At 46.0% G+C, this 16576-nt stretch overlaps 1 protein-coding gene across 1 annotated transcript; it reads left to right on the forward strand.

Moving 5' to 3' along the window:
• The first annotated feature begins 991 nt into the window (after window positions 1-991).
• Window positions 992-2787, forward strand: LOC121277228 (thymosin beta-10). The gene is made up of 3 exons (XM_041186414.1): window positions 992-1090; window positions 2303-2412; window positions 2503-2787. The coding sequence occupies exons 2-3, from the start codon at window positions 2313-2315 to the stop codon at window positions 2535-2537; spliced, it is 135 nt and encodes a 44-aa protein (XP_041042348.1). The 5' UTR covers window positions 992-1090; window positions 2303-2312; the 3' UTR covers window positions 2538-2787.
• Window positions 2788-16576: the final 13789 nt, after the last annotated feature.

The following is a 16576-nucleotide window of genomic DNA, read 5'->3' on the forward strand; positions in this document are numbered from 1 at the left end:
ATCTTCCGACTAGGCACTTTACAGCCTTCCGGACTGAATATCGAATTCAACAACTTTAGGTCTTGAACTCCCTCCTCCATCCCCACCCCCTTTCTGTTTCTTCCTCCTTCCTTTTGTTTTTTCCAATAAATTGTATATTTTTCTTTTCCCCCCAATTCCATTATTTTTAAATATTTTTAAATCTTTTATGCTCCCCCCACCCCCACTAGAGCTATACCTTGAGTGCCCTACCATCTAATCTTAATTAGTACATTCATTTAGATAATATCACCAACTTCAACACCTATGTGTTCTTTTGTTCTGTTGTCTGTGACATCTTTTGATGATCTGCTTCTATCACTGCTTGCTTGTCCCTACAACCACACCCCCCCACTTCTCTCCCCCCCTCCACTTCTCTCCCACCCCCCCTGCACTTCTCTCCCACCCCCTCCACTTCTCTCCCCCTCCACTTTTCTCTCCCCCCTCCACTTCTCCCCCCCTCCACTTCTTCCCCCCCCCTCCACTTCTCTCCCCCCCCCTTCCACGTCTCTCCCCCACCCAAACCAGCTTATAATTCACCCCTTCCTTGGATTCACCTAGTTCTGTTGAAGGGTCATGAGGACTCGAAACGTCAACTCTTTTCTTCTCCGCCGATGCTGCCAGACCTGCTGAGTTTTTCCAGGTAATTCTGGTTTTGTTTTGGATTTCCAGCATCCGCAGTTTTTTGTTTTTATACCCTAAACTGCCTGACAGTGGTGCAAAGTAAATCCCTAATCTTTGTTACTGAGACCTGCTCCCCGCCTCCTGTGCTGTTATTCAGGTTAACAGATCAAGGGAGCGGCTGGGAGATTTCTCGCTTTGCTCTCTTCCCTCTTTGTCTTGGCCTGAGTTCATTGATTAAATCAGACCGACTGCCTCGCCTAGTGTCACTGGCTCCGGACCAAATAAGGGAAGAGGGGCGGAGCGAGGGCTACGAGCGGGGCCTGGGAAAGGGGTGGTGCCCGGAGAGGGCGGGGCCTATATAAAAGGAATTAGGCGGCGACGGTCGCTATTGTTCGTGGATTGAGCGCTCGAAGAGCCGTGGAGAGTGTTTGAAGCTGCGAGACACCGGGTAAGGCGGCGCTGCCGTCGCCCGCTCTACAGCATCATCGGCATCGTGGCCGAACCGGGGAGCAAACTGCTCCATTGATAAACTGTGGAATCTCCGGGCGAGGGAGAGCCAGCTGCTGCTCGGAGCCCGGTCTGCCCGCTGCCTTTGTCTGGGAAATTCCTGCATAGTCTCTCCGTGTGTGGAGAGTCCACATCCATTATGGGGAGATGGAGGTTGGGATAGAGGAAGGGGTGATGGAGAGGGGAGGGTGATGGAGAGGGGGATGGGGAGGGTGATGGAGAGGGGAGGGGGATGGAGAGGGGAGAGGGGAGGGGGGATGGAGTGGGGAGAGGGGAGGGGGGATGGAGTGGGGAGAGGGGAGGGGGGATGGAGTGGGGAGGGGGGATGGAGTGGGGAGGGGGGATGGAGTGGGGAGAGGGGAGGGGGGATGGAGTGGGGAGAGGGGAGGGGGGATGGAGTGGGGAGAGGGGAGGGGGGATGGAGTGGGGAGAGGGGAGGGGGGATGGAGTGGGGAGAGGGGAGGGGGGGATGGAGTGGGGAGAGGGGAGGGGGGATGGAGTGGGGAGAGGGGATGGAGTGGGGAGGGGGGATGGAGAGGGGAGGGGGGGTGGAGAGGGGAGGGGGGATGGAGAGGGGAGGGGGGATGGAGAGGGGAGGGGGGATGGAGAGGGGAGAGGGGAGGGGGGATGGAGTGGGGAGAGGGGAGGGGGGATGGAGTGGGGAGAGGGGAGGGGGGATGGAGTGGGGAGGGGGGATGGAGTGGGGAGGGGGGATGGAGTGGGGAGGGGGGATGGAGTGGGGAGGGGGGATGGAGTGGGGAGGGGGGAGGGGGGATGGAGTGGGGAGAGGGGAGGGGGGATGGAGTGGGGAGAGGGGATGGAGTGGGGAGAGGGAGGGGGGATGGAGTGGGGAGAGGGGAGGGGGGATGGAGTGGGGAGAGGGGAGGGGGGATGGAGTGGGGAGTGGGGAGGGAGAGGGGAGGGGGGGGAGGGGGAGTGAAGTTGGAGGGTTGGGGAGGAAGAGGGGGTGGGGGTGAGTGAAGGTTAAGGAGTGAGGGGGAGTGGCCACAAAATGGAGGATTGGGTATTGGTGAAAGAGTGCGGTGTGTGAATAGGGCTGGATGACTTGTGATTACAGTCATTTGGTAGGGATGATGTAAGAGTCTGTTGTAAATGAATGGACTGGTGTTAAATGAAACTTTTCTCTTCTTAGATTAACTGAAATGGAAGAGAAACCAGACTTCAGGGAGGTTGCCTCCTTCGACAAGAGCAAGTTGAAGAAGACTGATACAGCAGTGAAGAACACACTCCCCACAAAAGAAAGTAAGGAACCTGCCAGGTTCTTCATCTTGCCCACCTGTTCTCTAAATTGAGCCAAAGTTCTGATCTGAGTTTAATTTCTTTTTTTTCCAGCTATTGATCAGGAGAAGAAGGCGGAGAGCAACTAATTTCATGGCAACTCCTGCCTAGAGTTGACTTTGTCCATGGTTGGAAGAATCTCTAGGGTGCTTTTTTTTTTTTGTCTTTTTTTTAAAAAACTAAATCTCTGATCTATACTGTGAACTGAACTACTGACGGAAGTAATGCATTGCCAAAGGGGGGCTCGGGGCTTCTGGTCCCCTGCTGAGCCATTTCTGTTGTGGTCCTCATGCATTTCCCAATGCTGTAAAGGAAACAAATAAAAATTCAATTTGTGCAGAATGTTGTCTTGCCTCTGCTTTGAACAAGGTTCCAGATAATTTTACATTTAAATGAGCTAAGTAGGAGCAAGAGAGAATAGAAGTGAATGATGCTGCAATTGCAACTCTGCATTAGTCTCAAATCTGTCTTTAGCTTAATGGATTTAAGTGACTTTGAAAATATTAAATTTCTGTTGGATACATTCATTAACCATAGGTCTCAAGTTTCAGGAAATGAGGTGCTGTTTCTGCCTACAGTGGCTGTATTGTCCCCATCCCTGGGATGTTGATCTTGCAAGCAGGGGTGTTGTCTTGGCTGATTGACAGGCAGTCAAGTAACTGTTGTCTAATCTAAACCTTTTAATGCTGAGGGCTTTTTTAAAATTGCAAGTGGTGCACTGCAGTGGTCAGTTTCCTGTCTCCCTGCATGCACATTCCATGATCTTGACTTCTAAAGAATCATTAAGCTTTGGCTGATTAGAATCCACCTTCCTTTTAAACAGTCAAGGAGTGAATGCCCTGTAAGTACTCAGAAACCACATTGCTTTGCTTTAGAAGATTCTTCAGTGGGGAGATTGATTGATTGTTTTTGCGTGCACTCAAATTTAACTTTGCAGAATCAATTTTCACTACACAGTCAATGCAAGTGAGACACCTATCAAAGAGCATTCCTTCACTTTAATTGAGAGACATCTATTTATTTTAATTACAGTAGGAATCAAATTTGGTAAGTCAACTTGTGACATCCATTTTCTGCTGTTAATTGGGAGCTGTGTACTTCAAAATTCTAATGACTGGAAAAACTAGCACAGTTCCGCAAAACGTTTGCGGTCGCATCTTTATTGCTATTCTAGCTATTCTTTACCAGAGACTTTTTAAACAGAATCAAAACTTCCCAATCTGGAAATAACTACAGGCCTGGGAATATCAATACAAATTTTGTCAAGAGCCTGGCCTTGTAACTTGTTTTAGTTCTAGAATATGAGAGTATATTTGGGAAATGTTTTCTGAGATGAAAAGACAGGTTCACATCTGAGCTGACTATAATTTGAGGAATTAATACTTTTTCCTTGAAATCCGCCTGTCATAATTTCAGCTTCATCAAAGAAAACAGCTTCCCAATTGCCAATTTTATTCAATGAAAATGCTCATTTAGGATTCAAGTTTCATAGCAACATTATAACTAATCCTTTCCTGAGTCTAGTTTGTGCAGTGGCATGCCCATTGGAGTTACACTGCAGAAACTTTGGAGGGTTATAGGTTGTTATTATCTTTGTCTATAGAAGTAACACTGATATATTTTAATTCACCTGACAGCTTTTCTAAAACTTTTTCATTCAAATCTGATGAATCTTCATTCTTATCACAAGAATAGCTTTCAAATAAGCTGTATTAAATAATTGTCCCTTCATTTAGCCACACTTACCCAATTACATTATCTCATCCATCCTTTTAATTCATCCCCATTTCTTCTATTCCTCCCTTGCCATCCTCATCCTGCTCTTGCTGTCCCTGTCAATCCTATCTCTCACGACAACAATCTTTCCAGCCAAGGCGACTGTTGACAGGCTCCCCTTAACTTTTACTGCTTTTGTTCTGAACTAACCTACTGTTGGCAGCTGCACATGCATCACACGCTTTAGTCCTCGGCGTACCTACATGCTTCCTGTCTGTTCAGTAACAACCCACCAACAGGCTTCCTCTCCCATCAACTCTCATCTGAGAGACTGCTCTTGCTACCAAAATGTTAGCTTCCCCCCCTCCCTGTCATCTCTGGATTCCCCAAAAGATCTCTTCAGGACATGGGATTTGGATTAGTGCATTGAGCCTCTCAAACTTGTTCTGTCATTCAATGAAATCTTGGCTTATTTGTATCCTATTTCCATTTACCCACCTTGTCTCCATATCCCTTAATACCCTTTGCTGACAAAAGTCTGATTGAGCTAGTGTCTACTGCTTTCTGTGAGAGTTCTACATTACTATTCCCCTTTGTGAGCTGAAGGGTATTCTAACTTCTCTCCTGAACTACATGACTGTTTCAAAGTTACAACTATCCTGCCACTCCTTTCAAAATCTTAAAAACTCAATCAAATCACCCCATAACCCATATTCCAGGCAATACAGCCTTTTTCATGTACTCTCTCCCCAGTCCTTCCAAGGCTAATATATACTTTGAGGAGTGATGCTCTGAACTGCGCACACTATTGCAGATGAGTTTGAACCAGGACTTTGTGTAACTGGAACACAGCTTCCTCTAGTTATAAAAGCTAGCATTCCATTAGCCTTTTGATTATTTTCTGTGCCTGACCACTTAGCCTTCCCTTACCCACTATGAAAAATAAACTAAGTGACTCTTACTAGCGTTAGTCAAAAAATGCTGTGTATGAAATGGCCGTCATTTATCCAGATGACAGAACAATTAAATATACATGAAATGCTTGCAGATGCTTTGGAGAGTCACGTTAAAATCTCTTCCTCTTGTGTATCTCAGTGTTAAGAGATCAAACAAGGTCGCCCACCCTTGCCTATGGAAAAGCCTAAAGACTAGCTTAAATTTTCCTGTTTAGTTTTCAGTCAGATTTAATCCAAAACCTGACTTTGTGGTTTTTTTTGCCTTCGTGAATGACATCAAGCCTCTTGAAGATTATGCCTATGTTTATGCATTCAAGCGGCATCCTCTTAATATTAATAGCTAAGCTGCCTGAGAAGCAAAGTAATTTGCCTGTGTCTCTCTACAATATATGACTGGAAGATTATGGTTTAGTTACATCTGAGAGTAAGTGAAATGCCATGTTCAGCACTGGCAAATAGGCTCACTTCATATTCCTTACTATTTAGATGTGAATGGAGAATGAGTGAAGGTCACTCAGAAAAAACTATTAATATCAGTATATTTATAAATATCAATATAAATCAATGACTTATGCTTAATTCATCATCTTATCCCCTATATTGAACGCTTCTGGGCACAGTCACTTTTAAGGAGATTGATGGAGAAACACAAAGTGGATATTAGGACAATTTTATACATATTTTATATTGGGGCTCAAGTCCAAGAGGCTAGAAGCCCTCTAGCCATCCTTCATGCACAAATGCTCATAGACTGAGTGTATGTGGTGTCCTGTAGCTAAGACCTCTCTCCATATTTTTATAAAATATATATCTCAGCTTGGCTAAGTTATAAAACCTTTAAAAACTAGACAAAGGCTTTAAAATGGCTGATGCCATTGCTGGCAATGACTCAAAACAAAATGAACTTCCTGGCATTCAGAACTGCTGCCACGTCGTTTTCTCTGAAGAGATGCCAATGATCCCTGTAACTACAGAGTTCAAATCCAAGGCAATTGTACAAAGACAATTTACATTTCTAAGGCCAAGGCCTGGCCAATGGAGACAACCTTCATTTTGGATTCACTGTTGGCCAGTCCTGTCTCCGGCAAAGTCTTAGCTTGTTTCAGTACTATAATTGTACTACTCATGGCTTCATTATCCGCTTGCAGTTTGGAAAGTTCTACGGCTTCTCCTTTCAAAGTCTTTTTCATTTGACTGCTTCATCAGCTCGTCAGTCTTTTTTTGTATCTTTCAGCTTCCTCCTGGAATATTGAACATTGCTGAGTCTTCTCTGCCAACTGGTTCTTCAGTGACATTAAATTAACAGAATCACAGAATTGTTAGAAGGAGGCCATTCAGCCCATCATGTCTGCACTGGCTCTCTGAGCATTTTAACTTAGTGCCAGTCTCCTGCCTTGTTCCTGTAACCCTGCACATTGTTTCTAATTAAGTAATCATCCAAACCCTCTTGAATGCCTCAATTGAACCTGCCTCCACCACACTTCAAAAGTTTTTTCTCGCCTCGCATTTGCTTCTTTTGCAAGACACTTTAAAACTGTCCCCTCTGGTTCGCGATCCTTTTATGAGCAGGAATGGTTTCTCACTACTCTGTGCAGACCCCTCATGATTTTGAAAGCTTCTATCAAGTCTCCTCTTAGCCATGTCCTCTCCAAGGAAAACAGTCTCAACTTCTCCAATTTTTTCTCATAACTAAAGTTTCTCATCCCTGTAACCATTCTCATAAACCTCTGCTGCACTCTCTCCAATGTGTTCACATTCTTTCTATAGTGTGCCTCCCAGAACTGTACACAATACTCCAGCTGAGGTCTAACCAGTGTCTTATATAAGTTCATCATAACCTCCCTGCTCCCCTTCATTTTGCTTCCCATCGTAATTTTCCAGAAGAATAAACTTTGTCCTGAGGGATTCTTGTAAGGTCTTTCAACAGGTTTTCCTTTTCTTTGCGAAGCTCACTTGCTTCATCTTGAGTTTTCCTGTAATAGCCTTTTTGAGTTTCTTCTGCCGTGCTTCTATTCTGCTGTTTAAAATGGTCTTCATGTTGTTGAATAGTTACACATGCCTTTTACATTTGAACTTGAAGGACAATCACATGTTCTTTCAACTGTTTATTTTCTTGTTGACCTCTTGCCAACTCATCCTGCCCCTCCGTGCATCATTTTGTTGCTCCTGATAATTCCAACGCAGCTTTTTCTGAAGTAATTTTCAATATCCTTTTTAGCTCCTCATGTTTTTCCATGGCTACATATTGATTCTTTAAGGAGTCTTTCAGGGTTGCAACCTCTTTGCGAGCCGTTTCTGCCTGCTGTTTTGTCTGGCTGTTTTCCCAACTCCTGCTTTGATTTTCCAACTGTGGAATTGAGGGCTGTTATCTCCTACTGGTACCTTTGTGTCGTCTCTGAAATTTGTTTGTTTGGTTCATTGAAGACTTCAGTTTATCGTGCGTTTTCAAAGATATAACACTCAGCTTGAATCTTGCACTTCAAATTTTCCACTTCAGCTCTAATGTGAACATTTTCCTGTAGAAAAGTTTAATTTACTTTTTGCACATCTTGCTTCTTTTGAATTACCTCAGATAGGTCATGGTGGGAGTATTGCTTTTCTCTGCAATTCTCTCCTTTTTTTTCTCTGAAAGTTGTCGTCTTTGGAGTTTTGGCAGCTTGTGGTCTGATCGGGGCCTGATTTTTTTTTAAACTTAAAGTGACAGCACTTGTCTCCTCCCACTGTCCTTTGTTTTCTCTTTCAGGTAACTTGCTTTTTAAATTTTCCCAGCAGCCTCTGCTTTACCCTGCAGTTTTTCTTCTTAATCTTCTGACTCTGCCAGCTGAATTTTATTTAACTTCTTTGGCTTTTAACTTCAGTGCAGCATGGCCACCACTGCTGCAATCTGCTGAGCCCTGGAACCTATTCTATAATGTAAATACAGCTTCTTTTTTATAACTTTGTTCACTATCTCGTAAAATGACCAAGTTCTTTGACTCTGAGTTACTCAGGGGCTTTCAATTTTTGTAGATTTGTGAGCCATCTTGTGATCTAACTAAGCGTCACTCAGGGTCTTGCAAGTTTAGTAATGTTGCTCATCCGTATCTGACCAGGTTTTTTCCTTTCTTACTCTGCGTCACTCCAGGATCTTGCAATGGACTTTCATTCACCCTGGTAGATTCCTCAACTTCTCAGTCTGTACAAAGCTTCTTCAACTATTTCTTCAAGTTTTCTTCTTAGGTGCACGTCTCTCTAGTTTGGCTTCAGCTGCTTTTACTTTATCATACATTGGGATACTGTTCTGGGTTCACTGTTTAAAATGCTGCCACCTTTCAGATCACCACTGATGTGATATATTTTAGGAACTCCCACTGCTGCCAACCATGGTGTACTATGGGTCCTTTAGATGTTTCAATGGTGAGATCTTGAGACTTGTATATTTAAACATGAACCCTTTATTGTAATCTTTATTTACAGACCCCAGCTTACTGTCATGCATGGTACTATAACATCCATGCAGCCTGGTTCCAAAGTGTTCTCTCTGGACTGTTCTCTCAGTTTATTACCATGTGACTCTGTACATCATACCATGGGTGATGCTATTCTCCAGTCCCACATTAACCCTTGCATGGCCGAGTGCCTTTACAACACAATGGCATGCAGGCAAATACAAGATCACACAATATTTACCACACACCGGGTGGGATTTTGCGGTTCTGTCAGTGGTGGGCATCAATGCGGGTGGGACAGGAAAATTTGGAGATCAGCCAAAAATCAGTTTGCCACCCATGTAAAAATATTTTGCGATTGTCCATTCCTGACTTTCATAGTGTGATGGGCTGCCCAACCCACTATGTCGGGAACCACATTTCCATGAATTTAAATGTCATAAATACGCATTTAAAAGGCAGCTTACCAGATTCACATCCCCCACTCCAGATCAAAAGATCATGTTGACAGCTAATTAAGCCAGCGGCATTCATGAATGCATATAAATGTCGTGCACCTGGCAAACTGCACTTCACTCATGACCTTGAGGTACGGTCGCCTACCTTTCATCGCACTGCACTCGCGGCTACTCCGCCTCCTGGGCTAGCTGTCCAGGCAAGACCAGCAGGAACTCAAGAGACATTCTGAGCCAAGGCTTAACATTCCAGACCAATGGGAAAGCTTGGGGCTGGAGGGCAAAGGCTTGACTGCAGGCGTTGTGGGGGGAAGACTGGGGAAAAGTGCACACAGACACATGGCTTGGGGGAAGACTGGAGAAGGATGCATACAGACATGTGATGGGTGTGAAGACTGGGGAAGGATGCACAGAAACACATGACTGGGGTGGATGGGGGGAAGTCTGGGAAAGAGTATATGCACGACTAGTTGGAGAAATTAGTTGGGGTCAGAAAGCATAATCAGTCCAGGGCAATTGCACAAGAGGTAGTCGGGGCCAGAAAAAACAGTCAACCCAAGGGTCTATGCCACAATGTAGAGAGTTGTTCTTAGCATGCCTGTCCTTGGCCCAGTCAAGGGGGTGGTGGGGGGGGGATTGTCAGTTGTATGTCAGTCAAGCCCAGCATGGTGCACAGGGCATGGTTAGTCCCTCACACACATTAGCCCTGGGGATTGCTGGTTTGATACTAGGCCGCAGATGGCACAGTCACAGTGAGGGGAGGCATCTGGAGACTGTAGATGGGAAACAGGTATTGCAGGGGTGGGCACTCGATGGTCTCATGATGGGGGGGTGGGGCAGGGTCTCTGTTAGTAACAGTACAATGGGCCTCAAGATGGGGAGGGGTCAGGTGTATAGGGGGCATTGGGCCATCAACATCAAATGGTTCAGAGGGGGGAAACAGGGATATCAATGACTATAACAATGGGACCAAGGAGGAGGAAGGCTAATGATTGGAGGGAGAGAAGTCTGCACATGATGGTCTTCCAGCAGGGAAGGATGGGAGGGATTTCCTCGGTCACTGCATGGGTGGGGGGTTGGTTGGAACCGGTCTGCTGGCAGAGCCTCAGCACCACCATTTTTCAAGCTGATCCAATGACACAGTTAAAAATGTATGAAAAAAATTGCCCCGAGGAGGGCGCTCAGGGCTTGTGGGAGGAGTTGACTACTGCACTTGTGTGCGTCTTGAAGGGGTAGCCTACAGATTTCCGATTTTCCGATGGAGAGCAAGGTACAGCTGAGACATTTTAGGAGCAGCCAAATGCTAATTTAGGGAATGTGGCGCCTTAACTCTTGTAGCACATTCATGCAAGGGTATATTTCCGATTGGGACCCTTGTAGGATTGCCTTGCAAAGACCTTTGCTAATGCTCGTGGGAAATCCCGAGTGTCAGATGGAACCAATTGAAAAGAGGCCACGGGCCGAAATGCCTATTTGGGGTTGCTATATTATCCAAAAGAAACAGTCTGAGATGGAGGCTTGTAGCTCCTGGGAGAACTCCTTGACATCCAAATCCTTGTGTCAAAGTACTGTCATGCGAGTGGCGTTTGTGTGTTGGGATGGGGTGGGTTGGGGGGGGTTGCAATAGTGGGTGCGCTTCAGGTGATCCTGAAGGCTGTAATAGTGCTGCTAAGTGGGGGTGTAATGGCTGGGATGAAAGGAACCCATTGGCACCAGAATTACTCCCTAGCTAGTGACTGGAAGATGACCTTTGTAGACTTGTGCTCATTCATGTTTCAACAGAGATGCGCACGAGGGAATAATGGATGGAATGGCCATCATTCTGGAAATCCGGCATTTAAGAAGGAGGAGAAGAAGGGCCCGCCACCAAGAAAGACCCTGACCCTGATGACCAAGGGCCAGCGGGGCCCTTCATTACCCAGAAGCTGAGGCTGACAGAGCCATTGAGTCGAGGCATCTGGCAAGACCAAGGGTGTACGGAAGACACCTCTCATATCTCCAGATGTGCGAGAGGCAGTGCCGTAGATGCCTTTGCATGTCTAGGAATATATATAAACTTATGAATTAGGAGCAGGAGTAGGCCCCTTGGCCCCCCGAGCCTGCTCCTCCAGTCAGTAAGATCATGGCTAATCCAAATGTCACCTCTCCACATCCACCCAGGATCTTAAACATTTCAATTAAGTCAATTAAGTTGCCTCTTATTCTTCTAGATTCCAGTGGATGCAAGACTAACCTGTCCAGTCTTTCCTCATAAGACAACCTGCCCATTCCTGGTATTAGTCTAGTAAACCTTCTCTGTACTGCTTGTAACACATTTACACCTTTCTTTAAATAAAGAGACTAGTATTATACACAATATTCCAGATGCAGTCTCACCAATGCCCTGTACAACTGAAGCATAACCTCCCTACTTTTGTAATCAATTCCCCTCACAATAAATTATAACATTCTATTAGCTTTCCTAATTACTTGCTGTACCTGCATACTAACCTTTTGTATTTCATGCACTAGGACATCCAGGTCCCTCTGAATCTCAGAGCTCTGCAATCTCTCATCATTTAGATAATAAGCTTCATTTTTACTCTTCCTGCCAAAATGAACAATTTCACATTTGCCCACTTTATACTCTATTTGCCAGATCTTTGCCCACTCACTTAACCTATCTGTCACTTTGTAGACTCCTTACATCCTCTTCACAATTTTCTTTCCTACCTATCTTTGTGCCATCAGCAAATTTGGCAACTATTCCTTCGGCCCCTTCATCCAAGTCATTTATATAAATTGTAAACAGTTGAGGTCCCAGCACTGATCCCTGTGGTACATCACTCATTACATCCTGCCAGCCAGAAAAAGACCCTTTTATGTCAACTCTCTGCTTCCTGTTAGCTAGCCAATCTTCTACCCATGCCAACATGTTACCACCTACATCATGAGCTTTTAGTTTCTGCAATACACTTTGATGTGGCATTTTATCAAATGCCTTCTGGAAATTTTAGTACAGCACATTATACAGTACACATATGTGACTAACCAGTTCCATAGACATACGCAGTCTTCAGTGACTCTGGTTCTCACTCATCTGCAGGAATGACAAGCACTATCTATTGACCCTGGGTCCAGTGAGGTGCCTATGAACAATGGCTCTCTGTGGATCTTCAGCTGTGTCCAGTGGAGGCCCTGCCGCCCCTTCTTTGTGAGGATGGTGCTCTCCCCTTTACTGAGCAATGTGCCTCGGTCGCAATCTTCTCCTTCATCTGTGCTCCTGGTGAGCCATGAGGCACACAGCTAGATCACCAGACTGCATGATCCTGATGTTATCTTCCTTCAGGATCAAAGAGATAGACTCCTGGGTTAGCATATGTTTCCTTAGGACCTCTCTCAGTTAAGTCTGAGGGCCCCTTCAGGCATGCCGGAGAGTGCTGGCCACAACTTGGAAAGCCAGTGTGTAGCGACATTCACTCCACCCACCTTCCCCCAATCCACCTGACGATTGGCAGCATCTTTACCCACTGGACTGCATGCTGTGCTCTCAGCTCAGGCTCAGGCACTCTCCTAACCTACAATGCAAGGCTGCACTGTTAGCTTGAACCATGAGGGTTACTGGTCCAAATCTGAATAAGTACATTGCAAGGGGCTGTGAGCGCCTTCATCAGTGCACCTTTCACAGGGGGATTCTACAATTTGCCCAGTCGGCCAATTTTCTTCAGCCCCCTAAAACTCACATTAATTCACAGTCTGCACCAAGAGGGTGAAAAGTTCTGGAGCATTCGGATGCACATTCATGCCTTTGTGTTGCTTGAGTGGGCAGAATTGCTTCAGAGGCCCAACTCAAAGCAAGTTAATGGAGCTGCGGCTGAACAGTCTCAGCTGCGGAAAAAAGCTCACTTTTGACAAGCTTTTCCAAGTGTGTGCCACTTCCCTCACCCTCCTCACCACCGGCGTGTGTTTCTGCATTTCCACCAGCCTGTGCTGCCTTGCCCTCCCCGCCCGCTCACCTGCACTGGAGCCCTTGCCCTGCATGGAAAGCCAGCCAGGAAAAAGCGATTTGTCTGTGTACCCCACCCCCAAATGTGTGGGTGATCCTCACAAGCGCTGCGCTAGGTTGTGCATACTCATTTCCAAGTTCCCTTTGAAGCTCAGCTCGCCAGTTGCCTGCCTTTTAAAGGCAGTCATAAATCATGGTGTTCTGAATTACGCTGACATGGAAATTAAATTTGATGTAGGGATGATTCCAGTGTACAGGCACAATAATGAGATGCAAATGCATTAAAATCAAGTTCCCAATGTTGGACAGCGATAAACGTGGCCCGCCATTGTTGGAGGAAGGGACAATCGCGTCCTGGAATTACTTGGCTGGGAAACGCGACTAGGGCCAACTCGGGATATTTTCTGCTCACTCCGCCATGCACGCCCATTGCAAACAGGAGTGGAAAATACCACCTCTCGCCTTCAAACCCATTGGTGGGGGAAGTGTAAAATCCTGCCCGATGCCTGTATTTATAAAGCCTAAAATCCTGTATAATTTTGTTGGATTCAGTGCCCTTGGTTTGTTGGGGCTAAAAGATCGGGTTGTACACTTGTTTCGGGGTGACCGAGTCGGTACAGAGACAGAGAACATCTGTATATCATTGTTAGAATAAACACATGCTATTTATTTACAAACTAAACTCAGCAGCTACACTTGTGTGCTCACAACATAAAACTCTGTCTTCACTCTTCAGTGTCTAACTCAAGATTCTCTCACACAGAGGTAGCCCATGCTACTCTGCTATTAGGTATTAAGATCATGTCATCTTACATTACAACACTTGTCTTACAGTTATATTACATTTTTAAAAATTCATTCAAGGGATGTGGGCTTCGCTGGCTGGGCCAACATTTATTGCCCATTGCTAGTTGCCCATTAGAGGATGGTGGTGAGCTGCCTTCTTGAACAGCTGCAGTCCATGTGGTGTAGGTACACCCACAGTGCTGTTAGGAAGGGAGTTCCAGGATTTTGACCCAGCGACATTGAAGGAATGGCGATATATTTCCAAGTCAGGGTGTTGAGTGACTTGAAGGGGAACTTCCAGGTGGTGGTGTTCCCATCTATCTGCTGCCCTTGACCTTCTAGATGGTAGTGGTCGTGGGTTTGGAAGATGCTGTTGAAGGAACATTGGTGAATTCCTGCAGTGCATCTTATAGATGTTACACACTGCTGCTACTGTGCATCGGCGGTAGAGGGAATGAATGTTTGTGGATGAGGTGCCAATCAAGTGGACTGCTTTGTCCTGCATGGTGTCAAGCTTCTTGAGTGTTGTTGGAGCTGTACTCCTCCAGACAAGGGGAGAGTATTCCTTTACACTCCTGACTTGTGCCTTGTAGATGATGGACAGGCTTTGGGGAGTCAGGAGGTGAGTTACTTGTTGCAGGATTCCTAGCTTCTGACCTGCTCTTGTAGTCACAGTATTTATATGGCTAGTCTAGTTCAGTTTCTGATCAATGGTAACCCCCAGGATGTTGATAGTGGGAGATTCAGTGATGGTAATGCCATTGAACATCAAGGGGAGATGGCTGGATTCTCTCTTGTTGGAGATGGTCATTGCCTGACACTTGTGTGGCGCGAATATTACTTGCCACTTGTCAGCCCAAGCCTGGATATTGTCCAGGTCTTGCTGCATTTGGACATGGACTGCTTCATTATCTGAGGAGTCATGAATGGTGCTGAACATTGTGCAATCATCAGCGAACATCCTCACTTCTGATCTTATGATGGAAGGAAGGTCTTTAATGAAGCAGTTGAAGATGGTTGGGTCTTAGACACTATCCTGAGGAACTCCTGCAGTGATGTCCTGGAGCTGAGATGACTGACCTCCAACAACCACAACCATTTTCCTTTGTGCTAGGTATGACTCCAACCAGCAGAGAGTTTTCCCCTGATTCCCATTGACTCCAGTTTTTCTAGGGTTCCTTGATGCCACTCTCGGTCAAATGCGGCCTTGATGTCAGAGGCAGTCACTCTCACCACCTTGGGAGTTCAGCTCTTTTGTCCATGTTTGAACCAAGGCTGTAATGAGGTCAAGAGCTAAATGGCCTGGCAGAACTCAAACTGGGTGGCATTGAGCAGGTTATTGCTAAACAAGTGCCGCTTGATAGCCCTGCTGATGATCCCTTCCATTACTTTACTGATGATCGAGAGTAGACTGATGGGGTGGTAATTGGCTGGGATGGATTTGTCCTACTTTTTGTGTACAGGATGCACCTGGCCAATTTTCCACATAGCTGGGTGGATGCCAGTGTTGTAGCTATACTGGAATAGCTTGGCTAGGGGCGCAGCAAGTTCTGGAGCACAAGTCTTCAGTACTATTGCCGGAATATTGTCAGGGCCCATAGCCTTCGCACTATCCAGTGCCTTCAGCCATTTCTTGATATCATGTGGAGTGAATTGAATTGGCTGAAGACTGGCATCTGTGATGCTGGGGACCTGCAGAGGAGGCCGAGCTGGATGACCTACTTGGCACCTCTGGTTAAAGATTGTTGAAAATGCTCTAGCCTTATTTTTAGCACTGATGTGCTGGGCTCCTCATCATTGAGGATAGGGATATTTGTGGAGCCTTCTCCACCAGTGAGTTGTTTAATTATCCCCCACCATTCACTGGATGTGGCAGGACTCCAGAACTTAGATCTAATCTGTTTGTTGTGGAATCGCGTAGCTCTATCGCTTGCTGCTTTTGCAGTTTGGCACACAAGCCATCCTGTGTTGTAGCTTCACTAGGTTGACACTTCATTTTTAGATATGCCTGGTGCTGCTCCTGGCATGCCCTCCTGTACTCTTCATTGAACCAGGGTTGATCCCTTGGCTTGGTGATAACAGCACAGTGAGGGATATGCCAGGCCATGAAGTTACAGATTGTGGCTGAGTACAACTCTGCTGCTGCTGATGGCCCATAGTGCCTCATGGATGCCCAGTCTTGAGTTGCTAGATTTGTTCAAAATCTATCCCATTTAGCATGGTGGTAGTGACACAAAACATGATGGAGGGTATCCTCAATGTGAAGCCAGGACTTTGTCTCCACAATGACTATGTGATGGTCACTCCTACCAATACTGTCATGGACAGATGCATCTGTGGCAGGCAGGTAGGTGAGAATGAGATCAAGTATGTTTTTCTCTCTTGTTGGTTCCCTCACCATTTATTGCAGTCCCAGTATAGTAACTATGTCCTTTAGGACTCAGCCAGCTCAGTCAGTAGTGGTGCCCCTGAGCCTCTCTTGGACATTGAAGTCCCCCACCCAAAGTAAATTCTGTGCCCTTGAAGCATCTTCAGTGCTTCCTCAAATTGTGTTCAACATGGAGGAGCACTGATTCATCAGGATTTGGCGCTACAGGGAGTCGGAGGGCATCCACTGCCCGTGGCAGTGTAAGTGACCACGGTGCTCAAGTTTTATGTCAGTGGCCCCTTCCAGGGTCCACAGGTGATCTGTGCAGGATCTTCCAAACCTCCACACACAGCTGCATCCAGGAAGTCACAGACGCCATCTTCATGAAAGCACAGAACTTTGTGCATTTCAACGGGGATCAGGAAAGCCAGGAA

Source organism: Carcharodon carcharias, chromosome 4, assembly GCF_017639515.1.
Source record: "Carcharodon carcharias isolate sCarCar2 chromosome 4, sCarCar2.pri, whole genome shotgun sequence".
NCBI lineage: Eukaryota > Metazoa > Chordata > Chondrichthyes > Lamniformes > Lamnidae > Carcharodon > Carcharodon carcharias.

Excerpts from the sequence above, each read along its gene's own strand:
- LOC121277228 (XM_041186414.1), top strand. The coding sequence starts at position 2,313 with ATGGAAGAGAAACCAGACTTCAGGGAGGTTGCCTCCTTCGACAAGAGC. Across the intron at positions 2,413-2,502 it reads CACACTCCCCACAAAAGAAA|CTATTGATCAGGAGAAGAAG; the intron begins GTAAGGAACCTG and ends TTTTTTTTCCAG.